The 18,078-nt window shown below is 45.6% G+C and overlaps 1 protein-coding gene across 2 annotated transcripts; it reads right to left on the minus strand.

The window, feature by feature from the left end:
* Positions 1-570: 570 nt before the first annotated feature.
* Positions 571-17,648, minus strand: LOC106580293 (transforming acidic coiled-coil-containing protein 1). Of its 2 annotated transcripts, XM_014161142.3 has the most exons (14): positions 16,482-17,648; positions 14,210-14,301; positions 10,667-11,075; positions 10,351-10,386; positions 9,556-9,616; positions 9,220-9,304; positions 8,433-8,485; positions 4,394-4,531; positions 4,226-4,302; positions 4,035-4,078; positions 3,759-3,919; positions 3,539-3,645; positions 3,316-3,436; positions 571-2,269 (listed from the first exon to the last, which is right to left on the minus strand). In XM_014161142.3, the coding sequence occupies exons 1-14, from the start codon at positions 16,601-16,603 to the stop codon at positions 2,201-2,203; spliced, it is 1,575 nt and encodes a 524-aa protein (XP_014016617.1). In that variant the 5' UTR covers positions 16,604-17,648; the 3' UTR covers positions 571-2,200. The 2 variants fall into 2 exon arrangements, with proteins under 2 accessions (XP_014016617.1, XP_014016618.1); XM_014161143.3 differs by lacking the exon at positions 10,351-10,386 and having other exon boundaries at positions 16,482-17,630.
* Between the last annotated feature and the right edge of the window lie 430 nt (positions 17,649-18,078).

An 18,078-nucleotide genomic window follows, 5' to 3' on the forward strand; every position in this document is an offset into this window, starting at 1 on the left:
TCAGAGCCTCATAACATCCATTTAGCAATGTGTGTGTTTCTGTGAGTGTGTTACAGGACATTAGTGCTGTGTCAGCTGAATACCGTTCCCTGTTCAACTGCTAGCCCGGGGCAAGGTTACAGTTCACTCTGGCAGAGACTGAACATTCAGTAAAGTCAGTGATTGTGAGTGTGCTATGTAGCTGTGATGTCAGACCCAACCTGTGTAGCTGTGATGTCAGACCCAACCTGTGTAGCTGTTATGTCAGACCCAACCTGTGTAGCCGTGATGTCAGACCCAACCTGTGTAGCTGTGATGTCAGACCCAACCTGTGTAGCTGTGATGTCAGATCCAACCTGTGTAGCTGTGATGCCAGACCCAACCTGTGTAGCTGTGATGTCAGACCCAACCTGTGATGTCAGACCCAACCTGTGTAGCTGTGATGTCAGACCCAACCTGTGTAGCTGTGATGTCAGACCCAACCTGTGTAGCTGTGATGTCAGACCCAACCTGTGTAGCTGTGATGTCAGACCCAACCTGTGTAGCTGTGAACAGAGAAACTGAACACAGAAGCCATGAGAACACACTCCCTTATTACTACAGTCATGTTTACTCAGCACAGACACTGCACATATTAGTCAACATAGTCTGTACGGTACAAGTCAGTACAGCTGAATGCTTCTTATTCACTTTACAAATATTAATGACAATGCAAAAAGGGATCATCGGTGATGTACAAACCGTTAAAAACAATATTATCTAAAGAAACTTTCAATGAAGGTACAACTTCAGTATGACACAAAGATGTGTATTATAGACACTGGTACATGTATGTATGTCTACGTGGTGTTTCACTGCATGCATGCATGCGTGTTATATTGTTTAACTATGTCATCCACAGTGCAGTGTGGCGGAGGGGGAACTAGTACTGAGAGGCGGTGTGAAACTCTCCACTGTGGAAGAGTATTTAACAGAACCAGGTTAGCTGAGAACAGTGAAGCAGTGAACAGTGAATATGAGAAACACACTGTAACTTTCTATGCCACTAACTAGGTGCTGCAGTAAAACACAGTGATTCCATCCCAAATGGCACCGTATTCCCTATATAGTGCTCTACCTTGAGCAGGGCTCATGGAAGCTCACATAATCCCTGAACAGTTCTCTCTACCTCCATGTCGTAACGTTTCATACCTAAATACTACAGGTGCATATCCATGGCCACAGGAAATTCCAAACATTTTTGATTTTGAAAAACCAAATCAAACACTCCCAGTTTACGGTATTTGTTTGTACATATACAAAATATATAGTCTTTGTATTAACTTCACCATATCCAGATTTCCACTTACTGAGTTTACTACTCTCTGCTCCAGCCCTCTGGCCTGAGAAAGAGACTAACCAGGTATAGTTTAGGACAGTGGGAAACCCTCCCTTCACCTGTGCAGTTGTGCTGAAGTCGTACAGAATACACAGTCACTGTACAGCTCCTCTTCCTCTGCTAACACAAAGCCTCATATACAGACAGGAGAAAAGCTTTCTATTTTCCAGGACAACCCCCCACCCCACCCCTATCTATAGTAGTGCATCCTAACCCTGAACCTACTCCCACATCCCCCCCTCCCTATAATAGTGCAGTTATACAAAGGGGTCAAACACAGCTCACCCTTGACCCCTGATTGTCCTGGAGCCTAGAGAGTGGTCCTGCCCTAGTCTCCTAGTGTTCAGAATAAATACAATTTGTACAGTACCATATGTACCGTACCATATGTACAGTACATCTCAGCCAGGGTGTTTTGTAAGTGTGGGGTTTATGTGCATAATATATTAATAAATGCTTAACAAAATGTTATCCTAAGTTAAATAAGCACAAACCTATGCAATGCCAAGACAGCACATTATATTCTGTTTATGTTACAGTACAGAAAAACAAACGGGTGTGGGGTCTTGCGTGGTAAATAATGACCAAGCCAAAAAGGTGAGTCCACATGTACATAACACAGGCTCAAATTACACCCTATTCTCCAAATACTGCACTAATGTTGACTAAGAGAAATGGGTTATCGTATGACATTTGACCAGTACAGCAGCACTAGGTGCAGGCGCCCTGTGGGGAAATAGAGCTGCTCATTGGCTGGAGGCATGCACAGGAGTACACTATAGGTTGTAGGCAGGGTTGGCTTGGCGGGTCAAGATTGGTCGATTCTGAAGTATGGAATCTCTCTCAGTCTGTTCTGCCCATCTTTGCGATGAGCTCATCACAGATCTTGGTGAGCTCCTCGATCTCCTCCGTCTGTGAATAGACAGAAGACCACGTCAGGGAGACTGGTGATTCAGGACTTAGGCCTGGAGTTTTTCCTGTTCAGGTCACCTAGTCAGCAAAAAGCGTTGTGCATTACCTTTTGTTGCAGGGTTAGCATTAGCATGTAGTGTTAGGGTTGTGTGCATAGAGACAGAGGACTCTCGTGCGCAAAAGGCGATTTTAGTCAAAGTGAAAGTTACCCAGTAAAATACTACTTGAGTAAAAGTCTAAAAGTATTTGGTTTTAAATATACTTAAGTATCAAAAGTCAATGTAATTGCTAAAATATATTTAAGTATCAAAAGAATAAATAATTTCAAATTCCTTATATAAAACAAACCAGAAGGCATCATTTTCTTTAATTTACAGATAGCCAGGGGCATCCTCCAACACTCAGACATAATTTACAAATGAAGCATGTGTTTAGTTAGTCTGCCAGATCAGAGGCAGTAGGGATGACCAGGGATGTTCTCTTGATAAGTGTGTGAATTAGGCTATTTTCCTGTCCTGCTAATTATTGAAAATGTAATAAAATGTACAAAAAGTACATAATTTTCTTTAGGAATGTAGTGAAGTAAAAGTTGTCAAAAATATGAATAGTAAAGTACAGATACCCTAAAAAACTACTTAAGTAGTACTTTCAAGTATTTTTACTTAAGTACTTTACACAACTGGAGTTACGGAAGGATCATATAATTCCATCCAGTTCATCAGAAGGGATCAGCCAATGAATTATACTCATGAGCAAACATTCCATTACTGCATGTGGCAGTAAATCGCCAACCTTGGATTTATACCTGTTCAAAAACACTCCAGGTGGCAGTATGCACTTTCTGTTTGTTTACCAATTCGTAGAAGAAGAACATTGACTACTTCGAAATGGAGATGGCCTCAATGGCGCTGCCCATGCTCTCACAGCTGCCATAATGATACAGATACAGTGTTGCATCCTCTAACTATCTCTATGGTTGTGTGCTACCTTCTGCTATAGGCCTAGCAGTGGGCTTTAGCATGTAGCTAGGTAATGTTAGCCCTTACCTTTTGCTGCAGAGCTTTCTCCAGAGACTCTACCCTCATCTGCTCCTTCCTCAGGCTGGCGGTCAGAGCAACACTCTCAGAGCTGGCCTTGCTGCGTACCTGGGCTATGTCCTCATTAGCCCTGAAGGGAATAGTAGGGGTTGGTAGTTACTGATAGACTCCTGTGTGTGTGTGTGTGTGTGTGTGTGTGTGTGTGTGTGTGTGTGTGTGTGTGTAATCATACTTGTCTAGTTTCTCCTCGGCGTGTAGTTTGAGGGTCTGGTATCTCTGCTCCTCCTGCTTGACTCTGGCCAGATACTCCTGAGCACACTTCTTCAACACCTCCTCATTCTACACGCACATAATAGTAGAACCACAATGTTACACATAACTAATATATGAGCTCAAAGACTAATCCATAGTAAGGTCAGACTATTCTTGATCCCTGAACTCTGACCCCTAACCTTCTTGAAGCCGTCCAGGGTGCTCTTCATGTTCTCATAGCGGCGGAACATATCGGACAGCGAGCGCTCTACTGAGTTCAGGTCTGTTAGCGCCGACTCCTTCTCCATGGTTACAGCCTGCAAAGACTTCTGGGAGCTCGTGGTGTTGCGCTGTTCGTCCTCTGACAGAGAGAGAGGTCACACAGACAGGTCATTTTATGATTCCGTGCATCGAGGCCACCACTACATTTATGGAGAGGAATTTTTGAAGTGGTTTGGTTGATCTAAGCCACTCACCAATCATCTGGGCGATGGTCTTCTCATACTCTGCCACTATCTTTCTGTGAGAGAGGAATGACTACTGATGAATCTTGATTAGCTAACACTCAGTCTGTTCACTGCTCAGCACACATCACCTCATTACTAGCCTCACAGTACAGTTGAGGTGAATGGTAACAGAATGGTATATGTGAATTGGCCAACAGTACCTCATCTCCATGACTTCCTGTCTGCTGTCCTCATACTTCCTCCTCCAGTCACTGGCCTCTGTCTCCTTAGTGATGATCTGGCACAGGAGACAGATATATCTATGTTACCCTGTGTGTGTGTGTGTGTGTGTGTGTGTGTGTGTGTGTGTGGTCTGTTGTTTAACTGACCTCCCCTCTCATGAGGGTGAGAACAGCCGTCTTCTCTGCCTCGCTGATGCAAATCGAGTCTAGAACCTCACTTCCTGTCTTCTTCTGCGTGTCACTTCCTCCCAGCTTGGCGTTCTTCAGCTGGCAGGTGTCCTCATACTGCAGAGACATAGGTGTCAACAACATAGCTCGGGCAGTAGGAGGCTCTCTCATCCATTTACAGTTGAAGTCTGAAGTTTACATACACTTAAGTTGGAGTCATTAAAACTCGTTTTTCAACCAGTCCACAAACTTCTTGTTAACAAACTATAGTTTTGGCAAGTCGATTAGGACATCTACTTTGTGCATGACACAAGTAATTTTTCCAACAATTGTTTACAGACAGATTATTTCACTTATAATTCCCTGTATCACAATTCCAGTGGGTCAGAAGTTTACATACACTAAGTTGACTGTGCCTTTAAACAGCTTGGAAAATTCCAGAAAATGATGTCATGGCTTTAGAAACTTCTGATGGGCTAATTGACATCATTTGAGTCAATTGGAGGTGCACCTGTGGCTGTATTTCAAGGCCTACCTTCACACTCAGTGCCTCTTTGCTGGACATCATGGGAAAATCAAAAGATATCAGCCAAGACTTCATAAAAAATATTGTAGATCTCCACAAGTCTGGTTCATCCTTGGGAGCAATTTCCAAACGCCTGAAGGTACCACGTTCATCTGTACAAACAATAGTACGCAAGTATAAACACCATGGGACCACGCAACCATCATACCGCTCAGGAAGGAGACGCGTTCTGTCTCCTAAAGATGAACGTACTTCGGTGCAAAAAGTGCAAATCAATCCCAGAACAACAGCAAAGGACCTTGTGAAGATGCTGGAGGAAACAGGTACAAAAGTATCTATATCAAACAGTAAAACGAGTCCTATATCGACGTAACCTGAAAGGCCACTCAGCAAGGAAGAAGCCACTGCCCCAAAACCGCCATAAAAAAGCCAGACTACGGTTTGCAACTGCACATGGGGACAAAGATCGTACTTTTTTGGAGAAATGTCCTCTGGTCTGATGAAACAAAAATAGAACTGTTTGGCTATAATGACCATCGTTATGTTTGGAGGAAAAAAGGGGGAGGCTTGCAAGCCGAAGAACACCATCCCAACCGTGAAGCACAGGGGTGGCAGCATCATGTTGTGGGGGTGCTTTGCTGCAGAAGGGACTGGTGCACTTCACAAAATAGATGGAACCATGAGGAAGGAAAATGATGTGGATATATTGAAGCAACATCTCAAGACATCAGTCAGGAAGTTAAAGCTTGGTCGCAAATGGGTCTTCCAAATGGACAATGACCCCAAGCATACTTCCAAAGTTGTGGCAAAATGGCTTAAGGACAACAAAGTCAAGCTATTGGAGTGGCCATCACAAAGCCTTGACCTCAATCCTATAGAAAATTTGTGGGCAGAACTGAAAAAGCGTGTGCGAGCAAGGAGGCCTACAAACCTGACTCAGTTACACCAGCTCTGTCAGGAGGAATGGGCCAAAATTCCCCCAACTTATTGTGGGAAGCTTGTGAAAGGATACCTGAAACTTTTGACTCAAGTTAAACAATTTAAAGGCAATGCTACCAAATACTAATTGAGTGTATGTAAACATCTAACCCACTGGGAATGTGATGAAAGAAATAAAAGCTGAAATAAATCATTCTCTCTACTATTATTCTGGCATTTCACATTCTTAAAATAAAGTGGTGATCCTAACTGACCTAAGACAGGGAATGTTTACTAGGATTAAATGTAAGGAATTGTGAAAAACTGAGTTTAGATGTATTTGGCTAAGGTGTATGTAATCTTCCAATTTATGTATATGTATACGCAGATGATACAGTCTTATACTCAGCTGGCCCCTCCCTGGATTTTGTGTTAAATGCTCTACAACAACAAGCTTTCTCTACCCTTAACATTGTTCTGAACACCTCCAAAACAGAGGTCATGTGGTTTGGTTAGAAGAATGCCCCTATCCCCACAGGTGTGATTACTACCTCTGAGGGTTTAGAGCTTGAGGTAGTCACCTCATACAAGTACTTGGGAGTATGGCTAGACGGTGCACTGTCCTTCTCTCAGCACATATCAAAGCTGCAGGCTAAAGTTAAATCTAGACTTGGTTTCCTCTATTGTAATCTCTCCTCTTTCACCCCAGCTGCCAAACAAACCCTGATTCAGATGACCATCCTACCTATGGTAGATTACGGAGACATAATTTATAGATCGGCAGGTAAGGGTGCTCTCGAGCGGCTAGATGTTCTTTACCATTCGGCCATCAGATTTGCCACCAATGCTCCTTATAGGACACGTTACTGTACTCTATACTCCTCTGTAAACTGGTCATTTCTGTATACCCGTCACAGGACCCACTGGTTGATGCTTATTTATAAAACCCTCTTAGGCCTCACTCCCCCCATCTGAGATACCTACTGCAGCCCTCATCCTCCATATACAACACCGTTCTGCCAGTCACATTCTGTTAAAGGTCCCCAAAGCACACACATCCCTGGGTCGCTCATATTTTCAGTTCGCTGCAGCTAGCGACTGGAACGAGCTGCAACAAACACTCAAACTGGACAGTTTTATCTCTTCATTCAAAGACTCAATTATGGACTCTCTTCCTGACAGTTGTGGCTGCTTTGTGTGATGTATTGTTGTCTCTACCTTCTTGCCCTTTGTGCTGTTGTCTGTACCCAACAATGTTTGTACCATGTTTTGTGCTGCTACCATGTTGTGTTGCTACCATGCTGTGTTGTCATGTGTTGCTGCCTTAGGTATCTTTTTATGTAGTGTTGTCTCGTCGTGATGTGTGTTTTGTCCTATAATATATATTTATATATTTGAAATGTTTAATCCCAGCCCTGTCCCTGCAGGAGGCCTTTGCCTTTTGGTAGGCTGTCATTGTAAATAAGAATAAAATAAAGAGCAGGAGAGGAGTTCCATAAATTCCTGACTGGATGTTAGATTAAAGTGACCCTAATCCTGATTTAGTCCCAATGTCAGTGTGGTTTGTAGCATGGGTATGGCAGGTTCAAACTGTTTATAGGTCATTTCCATCTGCATGTTCCACTCAATACTAAACTGATTATAGTACAATGCAGTATAGTGTTTATTGGAGGGTTGTAGTGATATTCTCATCTCCTCCATCCAGAGCCGTACAAAGACATCTCTGTATTGACCCTGCCTTCATCAGCCTGATCCGGCGGAGCTCTGAGGCTGTTTACACAGGCAGCCCAATTCTGATCGTTTTTCCACTAATTGGTCCTTTGACCAATCACATCAGATATTTTTCAGAGCTCATCTGATTAGTCAATTAGTGAAGAAAAAAAACTGAATTGGGCTGCCTGTCTAAACACAGCCTGAGAGGGAGATGGCAGTTGGAAGTCGAGGTCTTGTTCCTCAGTGGCAGAGTTAAGGGTGGTTACTTCATCTCTTTCTCTCGCCCTACCCCTCAACCCTCACCCTCCTGTTGTCCTTCCCTGGATTATAACTCACAGTCATATCCTAATCCTATGGGTCTGGTAATCTCAATCCCTTTATCACCTGATGAGCTGGAGATGATGACAGGTTGAGGAGATCGTGGTCAGTTCATGTACAGTGTGGGAGTAAAGCTACCATGGTACTGTACTGTACTGTACTGTACTGTACTGTAGTGGGCTACAGAGCACTGTTAGGCACCGGGTGGGTAGACCAATGAAGCCAGTCACCATCCCAGCCAACCAGATTCACAAGCACCAGCTACTAGAAACATGATGATAATAATGATGGGCCAAGATCAGCTAGATGGGATGGTGGTTAAGTAATTCACTAACTAAACTTGGTAACCCTCCTAACTACAGTGACATAATGTGTTTCGAGGACAGCATTCTAAACTTCTGGCTCACTAATGTCTCCATCTAGTAGTCACCAGGGAGATCACATGATTTTGATGGAACCATCACTAGATCCTTGGGCTCTGAAGTGGGCCATACTTTCTGTGGGCTAAATGTGACTGTTAACAAGGCATTTTGTGGTACTCACCATAGAACAGCAGTCTGACTCCTCTGATCTGCCTGACATACTCAGTTCTGTCCCTGGGAGAGAAAAATGAAATGTCACAAAAATATCAGTGTGAAATATCCCACACTGTATTCTCATAAGGAACTATTCTATTCTGACTCCAGTCACTGGGAGCTCCATGTGCTACTGCTGCTGCCTGACCAGAAGGGGGCAGTGTATGCCTGCAGCACAGAGGGCATGATGACACAATTCTGTCTCATAATAAACCTGTGAGTTGACAGACAGAATCTACTGTATACATCTCCCCAGACTAGACAGAGAAGAACTGAACAGAGCAGAACTGAACAGAACAGAGTGGAGTAGAACAGACAATAAGGCAAACTCAGCTCAACAGAACAGAGCTACAGTAGAAGTGTGTTACATGCAGCCTGAGGGACTATTGATCTGGTACAGTCTGTCTACTTCCTGTCACACTGCTGGGGTTCTGCTGTTGGGCTCATAAGCACACAGACCCACCAGTCATACATAACAGCAAGCTACATGACTCATATAGCCTACACTAGTGTTTGAGCTGGGGGAAGGGGAGGGAGCCCAGATCAGAGCACAGGAACTTAGGAACACTCATACAGACTCCTTGGATCCAATGAAGCTTTTGTGGATGTTGACAATGAGTTTCTAATTGATAACGGTTCCTGCGGGGCTCTATGAAAGACAACCATGACCTTCCCTGTGACATTGATTAACCAACACATGAGTTCACACAGACACTGATGTTTGGGGGTGTCTGATCCCCTCAACCCCCACTCACCATTGTGATCTCTGTCTGCTCTGACTCCTGCTGTGCTGGCTAGCTTCTCCTCATCTGTGGCGTGGCCCTCGCCGTGGTCATCCTCCTACAGACAGACAGGGGCATTTTAATCTGTCTGGCAGTCTCCCTTTGCTCCCTGGTGAAGTGCCAGAGCAGGGCTGATGTATACTGAGGGCTGAGGTAGAGTAGAGGACAGGGCGGAGTTATACTGATGGAACGGCTCAGTCTCTCAGAGAGGAATGCCCAGGTTAACCAGGGTCATGGTCAGATACACAGAGAAATTGCACCAGAGTGGAAAACACTATAACACTACACTAAAAGAACATGAACCCTTACCTGTCCGCAGGTGTTCTGTAATGGAGTCTGGTTGTCCAGCTTCTTCACTTTACAGGAGTTCCTGAAGACAAAAAGCAGTGAGGTCAGAGCTACTGAGACAAATCCTAACGCTAACCCTACCCAGATCGTAGCTGACCCACCGACCGTGTGTGTGTGTTTGAGTGTGTGTGTGTCAGGGGAAGCAGCTCGACCTAAAGGTATAGGATTCCTGTGATATGAGACTGTGTGAGACTGAAACAATGTACTCTTACTGAGCATAGAGAGAGAGTACAGTAGGATAAAAGCAGAGAAAATAGAAGAATAAGCAGGCTTTGAAATCAGACCTCATTCTGTGCTCTCTCTCTCTGTTGCGTTGCTCTGTGCATCTGCTGCTAAATTGCTTAATTGCAGCAGAAAGCAGATGACAGGCTGTTGCCTAATAGAAATAAAAGCAGGGTCACTAAACTACTGCACAGAGCATGATTATGCATATACAGAGAGTATCTGTGAAATTGAGTATTATGAGGTCACCTCTCTCTCTTTCTTGGTATTGAGGTCAGGTAGATTATGTAATTGACTAGCCCTGCCTGGGAGAAACTGATGACTGCGACAACCAGAGACTGCAGTAGAGAGTGCGGACCGGGGGTTGCTTTCTGTAGTGTGAGGATTGTGGTGAAGGAGAACATGCATGGGGGGCAGGGAGAGTAACAGGCAGGGGGAGAGGTAGCTCAACTGGGCAGGGGGAGACACAGAGTCTGGGGATGTGGTTGAGGCCTAGTGGAGGGCCTACAGAGACATACAGTAAACAGTACTTACAGCGTCATACAGAGGAAACGGACCTGCTCAGCGGTCCTGATGCCACACAGAAAGAGACTCAGAGACAGGTCAGGACAGAGTATGGGGGAGACAGGAGAGGGAGTGGGGGGAGAGCGGAGCGGAGGGGGGAAGATTGGTTGAGGAAGGGAGAGATAAGATCATGTGATTTTATGCTAAGTGGTCAGGCAGGGAACTGTACTGGTAGAGCCAGGATGGTTAGTTTGGTTCCTTAAACCAGAAGGGGAGGGTGTTAGGACTGAATGATAGGCAACACAAGATACTGTAAGATAAGTGGTCTTATAAGAGTGTTACTCACGTGATGCCTGTGCTCTTCCTAGGTGACTGTCTGTCTGAGTCCTCTGGTCTGTCCATTTCAGGAGTCAGGCTGTTGGGGTGAGAGTTGATGTTGCCATTGGGGTCAGCGGTCATGGAAGCAAGATCATCAAACTCAGCGGGGACAGGGGGGTTGTGGACAGGGAGCAAGGGGGGACGTAGGGCGCGGAGCTGAGGCAGAGGGGACGGGGAGAGACCATCTTCTCCAGGTCTGGAGGTAAACATCAAGTTCAGGTTCTGGTCCAAACCTTCTCTGCTCTGGGAGGGGGAGGGGCTATTGAGGTTGTTCAGGGCTTCCTGGACATCCTGGAGGGAGGCGGGATAAACACCCTGATTGGAGTTCCTGTCCAGGAAGGCACAGGGCGTCAGTTGTCCGTCACCTCTGGTGAAGGCTGCAGAGAGGAGAGGCAGAGTCAGTATCTCACGCTGGAGACAAGAAAGACAGCAACCTTTCTTCAAACCTCTCTTCACCAATCACGCTATAGCTTATCTTTTCTCTAAAGCCTATTCCGTCTCTCTCCAAGCGGGAAATCTGCTGTCATGTTATCGAGAAAAGCATGACATTTGTCCTCTTCCCTCTTTTGTGTATGTGCGTGCGTGCATCTCTCTGTGTCTATGTGTGTGTTAGTCTCTCTCCCTTAATGTGCTACAGATTTCCTGCCAGCATTCTCTCCACCAAGGACACAGTAACCCTGGGCTGTAGAGCTTCCTGTGTAATCACTCTTAGATGTGACTGTGGGGCACTCTCCCATTCTCAGAAACATCTCTGCATTTAAAGTCTTGCTGTAAAACACATTCATAAAATGTGTGGGAGTGCTCAGTCCCCAGTGCGCAGGGTGGAAAACATCTCTGGAATAGGATGGGGCATGGGTGTATGTATACCAAATGGCACCCTATTCCCTACATAGTGCACTATATAGGGTGACATTTGGGATGCATAGTGTCTCATCTTTAAACCCTACAGTGACTCAGAGCACTGCAGATCCACAGCCTCAGTTCATGGCTATTTAAAAGCATGTATAGACTGAGGTATGTTTGAATATCTTCTCACTTCCTGTTAGAACACTCACAATGGCTCCTCACTTCTAGAATGCTAAGAATGGTACCTTACAATGGTCCCTGCGTCAACAAACACCTCATCAACAGCAAACACTGATACACACACACACACGGCTATGGTCCTCTCCCTAAGGGCACAATAATACAGTAATGGTCTGAGTGTATGTTCAGCCCAGGACCCTGTTGTGTTTAGGACAGCCTGCCATGCTTCTAACATGCTTCTGTTCTCTGGGGGCCGGGGCTGCTCATTCCAGTCTGGGCTGTGTTGACACTGCTGAGAGGGGCTCTAGCCCAGGACCCTGGCAACCACATTTGAGGGGTTAGGCTCCAGAGAGAAGGCATCGCTGAGCAGTCCTGCCACTATGTCCTGCATGTCTCATTAACATTGGGATGCATGCAGCTCTACAGACACAAGTCAGTGTCCTTGGGTTATTAGGGTGTGTGTGTGTGTGTGTGGTGTGTGTGTGTGTCAGGGTTGCAGACTCATACTGCTGTACAGTGATCTCTCTGTTACAGAGAAATCCAGCAGATTTCAGGAACACAGAACAATGCGACTACACAGCCATCCACACACCAACACACACAGACACACACCCTTGTGATATTGCTCTCTCTTTCTCAGAGAGATAGGGTGTGTCAGATCATCTTTCAATTGTCCTTTCTCAGAGATATCAGTAACATGTTACAGTTAAACTTCTCTCTGTGGATGTTTAATACAGAGTCATTATGACAATCCCAAATGTATGCTCTGTCAGAACAAAGAAATGTTCCTTAACCCTAACTAACCAGAATTATCTGGGAGGAGAGCAGGACAACCTCACCCCTGCCCTTTAGAACAGGCCTCACACTGCAGCCTACACCAGCTTCTAAAATCTTTTAAGAGATTCTCCGGTACTTTTGTCATCTTTTTAGCCAGTATGTCATGGCAGTCGAAAGGAGAGGGCCAAGGTGCAGCGTGAGTGTAGTTCCACATTTTATTTAATCTGTGAAACTGTGCAATACATAAATAAACTGAATCAACAAAACAACAAACCGTGACGCAGAGGAGAAACAAACACTACTCAAAAATAATCACCCACAAAACCCAGGAAGAAAAACCCCTACTTAAGTATGATCTCCAATTAGAGACAACGAGGACCAGCTGCCTCTAATTGGAGATCATCCCAAACAAACCAACATAGAATACAAAAACTAGAACCTAAGAACATAGAAATAGAACACATAGAATAAACCCCCCTGTCACGCCCTGACCTACTCTACCATAGAAAATAACAGCTTACCATGGTCAGGACGTGACACAGTAGTTTGGCTCATGAGACAAAAGTGGCTCCAAAACATTGCGTACTACGCCACATAAACGCAGATATGTGCACCACGTCATTGCTCTCTCTCTCGTTCTGCAGTGTGTGCATCTTGGTAGTAGTATCCTGCTCATAGATTATGCATGTATGAACTACATACTGACACATCCAGCCCAACGTGGGACGTTTACCACATTGATGAGAGAGTACTTAAAATATAATATTATAGTAAACTGTAGTATACTGTAGAATACTATACTACACACTGTAGTATGCCTCGATCATGTGTAGTACTTACTATATAATGTTGTAGTATAGTGTAGTAAATACTACAGTCTGCAAAAACACTACTGTAATTACTATAGTATATACTATTATTTTTCTTACTGCAGTACTTATACTATAGTAAACTGTAAATAGTACAGTATACTACAGTAAAGTCCACAAAAACACTACAGTGAATACTATAGTATTCAACCATAGTATACTATTTTTTCATGTGGGCAGACATCAGACATCTAGTGTTGTTGTTACCATGTAGATTGCTCCCTGAGGTGATGTAGTCAAGTAGACTGTTATTATTCCTCCAGACTGAATTGTCTCTCAGTGAATGTTTTATTTAGGGCACTAACCCAAATATACACAAGCAGCATGTGATTGGCTGCTGTTCTATTAGAGGAGGGGTTGTTATTGTCTACAGAGACAGATGTAGTGCATTTGGGTCATAGAAGGCCATCTTCTGATTGCATTGTGTCTAGATATAGGATAATGAATCCAAAACAAAATCAACTAATCCAGTCCAAGACGCCACATAGCAGTTCATTTTAATAGGATAACATTGTTTGTCTTGTCTACAAACTCTACAATGGTCAACAACACATGATCTGTTTCATATGACCCGTGTGTGCTGTAGGTTTGGGATGCCTGTGGTGTGTGTGTGTGTGTGTGTGTGTGTGTGTGTGTGTGTGTGTGTGTGTGTTAGAGGGGCACTCTCGTTTATGTTGTTGCCACTGACCCAAAAAAGAGTTGTCTTTATTGGTCTCTGTGGCATTACTGAGCAATAATAGACTAGCTTATGACCAGCGGCCATCCGTCATTTTATTCCCTCTGAGCAGGGGGAGGGGTTTAACTGATGCATAGGTAGTGAGCTGAGGATGGAGTCTCACCTTTGTCGGCAGAGTTATCCAGCTGGGTCAGGTCATTCTGCAGACCTGGAGACTCCGCCACTGGAGTCTCAAAGTTCCCTTCTGAATCTGAACTGGAGAGAGACAGCGAGAGAGAGACAGCGAGAGAGAGAGAGATTGATTACAAGTCAGTACACTCTGATCTATTTCCTTGGAACTTTCAGGACGTCTGGTGGAGTGAGGTCATATCCTCTCTATGATGTCATATCCTGTCGTGTTAGTGTACCACCAGCTGCTCGGTAATGGCTCCTTCAACAGCCCGCCAATGGAGTTTAGAAGGAGTGTCACAGTAAGAGAAGTAAAGAGGGAGGAAAGGGAAAGAGGGAGATGAACCCTGCCGGGCCACCTTTATCCACTAGCCTCCTCCTCATCCTGCCAACGTGTCCTCAAGGACAGACTGTGTCGCAGTCTCTCGCTCTCTTCCACTTTCTCTCTCTCGGTCTCTTTCACTCACTCTCTCTCACACACACACACACACACACAGAGTCTTGTATAGCTAACCTTGTGGGGACACACAATTCAGTCCCATTCAAAATCCTATTTTCCCTGACCCTAAACCTAACCCTAACCTTAACCTGTACTCCAACCCTAACCCAAAAACCTAACACTAACCCTAGCTCCTAACCCTAAACCTAATTCTAACCCTAACACTAATTCTAACCGTACTCCCAAACCCCCTAGGAATAGCATTTGACCTTGTGGGGACCAACAAAATGTCCCCAGTTGGTCAAATTTTGGTCTGTTTACTATTCTTGTGGGGACTTCTGGTCCCCACAAGAATAGTTAAACACTTCCACACACACACAGCTTGGAAATAAGTCTGGGCCTGGTGTCTGGGACCCAGAGACAGGAGTGTGTGTGTGTTTTCCCAGGCACTTAAATGCACATCAGACCGTCCACACACTAATGAAAAACAGCTCAGGGGAACAAAGACACAGGCTCCTGAAACACAGACAGTCAGCCCTCCCTCCCTCTCTCTCTATATATCACACACATCACATCTAAACCACACAGAGGTAATCCTTCAAAAACACACTCACACAAAGCAGGCCCAGACAATCAGTCCCAGCGATGGCCTCTACACAGCGATCTTGGACAGTTACTTGGAAACTAGAAACTGGCACAAAAAAATCCCACATCTTTAGAAAGCTCAACCTCCCTTCCCCCAACCCTCCTCCAACCTTCCCTAACCTTCCACCAACCCTCTCCTCCTGGCCCTCTCTCACAGACAGACATATTATGAAAGCAGACAGATTATTTGTCGTCCCATAAGAAAGCAAACAGAGCTACAGTACCTACAAAAACAGTTTTACCAGAAGGAAGGAGGGGCTGTCTGGGTGTGTACGAGTGGTCACCTGCTTTTAGGCATGACAACATTATCTAATCACGGTTACGCAGAGTGGCAGGAAAGGACAAGAGACCATGTCAAAACAACATCACATCTCCCTCTTTCTCTTTCTGCCTCTCTCCCTCTAGGTTTCTGCCTCTCTCCCTCTAGGTTTCTGCCTCTCTGTCCTTCCCTCTAGGTTTCTGCCTCTCTCCCTCTAGGTTTCTGCCTCTCTCCCTCTAGGTTTCTGCCTCTCTGTCCTTCCCTCTAGGTTTCTGCCTCTCTGTCCTTCCCTCTAGGTTTCTGCCTCTCTCCCTCTAGGTTTCTGCCTCTCTGTCCTTCCCTCTAGGTTTCTGCCTCTCTGTCCTTCCCTCTAGGTTTCTGCCTCTCTGTCCTTCCCTCTAGGTTTCTGCCTCTCTCTCCTTCCCTCTAGGTTTCTGCCTCTCTCTCCTTCCCTCTAGGTTTCTGCCTCTCTCTCCTTCCCTCTAGGTTTCTGCCTCTCTCCCTCTAGGTTTCTGCCTCTCTGTCCTTCCCTCTAGGTTTCTGCCTCTCTGTCCTTCCCTCTAGGTTTCTGCCTCTCTCTCCTTCCCTCTAGGTTTCTGCCTCTCTCCCTCTAGGTTTCTGCCTCTCTGTCCTTCCCTCTAGGTTTCTGCCTCTCTGTCCTTCCCTCTAGGTTTCTGCCTCTCTCCCTCTAGGTTTCTGCCTCTCCTCTCTCCTCTCCTCTCTTTCTCTCTCTCTCTCTGTCTGTATGAATAGTAACAGGAAATTCCCCCCAGTCATCCGGACAGGTAGATGCAGACACAGTCAGTCTGCTGCTAATCTCTCTGCACGTGCACACACACAATCTCTCTCCTCTCCCTCGCTCGTGTGCCAGACAGGCATCGCATCACACACACACACACACATACACACCTGTAGCCTACTTACTTTCCCCCTTCATCCTTTGTTCCGGGGGCTCCGTCCTCCCCCTCCTCCTCCCCTCCTCCCCGTACAGCTGACCAGGTCCATTTGGCCCACTGGACCGGAGACAGCAGAGACCCCCAAGACATCTTTGTTGAGACACACCAGGTCCGCTACCACTCCTTAATACAGTACACAACCTTTTGGGTCCGGTTCCACCGCTCTGGCTCTGATGATACTCCTGGTTCTAGTTCTGGTACCTGATGGTTCTACAGTTCCATTGTCGGTTCTGCTACTCCCACACAGAGTCCAGTTCTTGTCTTCCGCTAGTGTTCTGGATCAGACTCTTTTCTTAGTTCTGCTGCTCCTCTGTGCATCAGCATCAACACACCAGAGGAGCGGAAAGGAAAGGAGAAGGGGAGGAGGAGTGACTCACCACAGACTATGTTTACCTCTCTCTCTTCTCCTTCTGTCTCGCTCTCTCTTTGAGCTGTTGTGTGTGTTCTTTCTCTTTGAGAGGATGTTGGTTTTATGGCATCTCTCGTTTCTCTCTTCACTTCCTCCTCTTGCTCTAGTCCCCAGCCTGCTCTTTTACGTTGTTGATTTCCGGAACAAACCGTGACAGAGGCTGACAGTTCTGTGATGACGGTGTTGGTTTCTGACTCTCTGTCAGATTACAGATTAATGTAGCCTCTTCTCTTCTCCCTCTGCCTCTCTCGGTTTCTCTCTGCCTCTCTCGGTTTCTCTCTGCCTCTCTCTCTCTCTATCCTCCGCTCCAACTCTGAACGCTAGACCAGCGATCAGCTGGCTGCCAGACTGCTCTCTCCTCTTTCCTCTCCCCGCTCCCTCCCTCATCTGCTCTCACTCCCACCCAAAGAGAGTTTGCCTAGCCCTCCACCCCTTCCCCCATCTCTCTCAGGCTGTTCTATTGTGAAATGGGGAGAGGCATGTTGTGAGAGGAGGGAGAAGAGAGGGAGGGTAGAAGGAAGGGGGTCAGAAAAGGAAGGGAGCAAGTTTCCTGTTTCAAAAGAGCCGTTGGATTTTTAAGAGTCAGTTGACTGTTTACACAGAGTGGTAGATCCCTAGTGTCCCAAGGAGTGGGGAAGAGAGGGAGGAAGAAGGGACAGGAGGAGGAGGAGGAGGAGGAGGAGAGAGGAAGACACCTAACACAGCTAGGACAACAGGTAGTACACATGTTTCTGTCAGACCTGACCAGACACAATATAGATAGATAGATAGATAGATAGATAGATAGTGTCACGTCCTGACCAGTAGAGGGTGTAGTTGGGTCAGGACGTGGCAGAAGGGAGTCAAATCAAATCAAATTTATTTTTATATAGCCCTTCGTACATCAGCTGATATTCTCAAAGTGCTGTACAGAAACCCAGCCTAAAACCCCAAACAGCAAGCAAAGCATGTGAAAGAAGCACGGTGGCTAGGAAAAACTCCCTAGGAAAAACTCCCTAGAAAGGCCAAAAACCTAGGAAGAAACCTAGAGAGGAACCAGGCTATGAGGGGTGGCCAGTCCTCTTCTGGCTGTGCAGGGTGGATATTATAACAGAACATGGTCAAAATGTTAAAATGTTAAAATGTTCATAAATGACCAGCATGGTCAAATAATAAT

Source organism: Salmo salar, chromosome 20 (genome assembly GCF_965601325.2).
Source record: "Salmo salar chromosome 20, fSalSal1, whole genome shotgun sequence".
Taxonomy (NCBI): domain Eukaryota; kingdom Metazoa; phylum Chordata; class Actinopteri; order Salmoniformes; family Salmonidae; genus Salmo; species Salmo salar.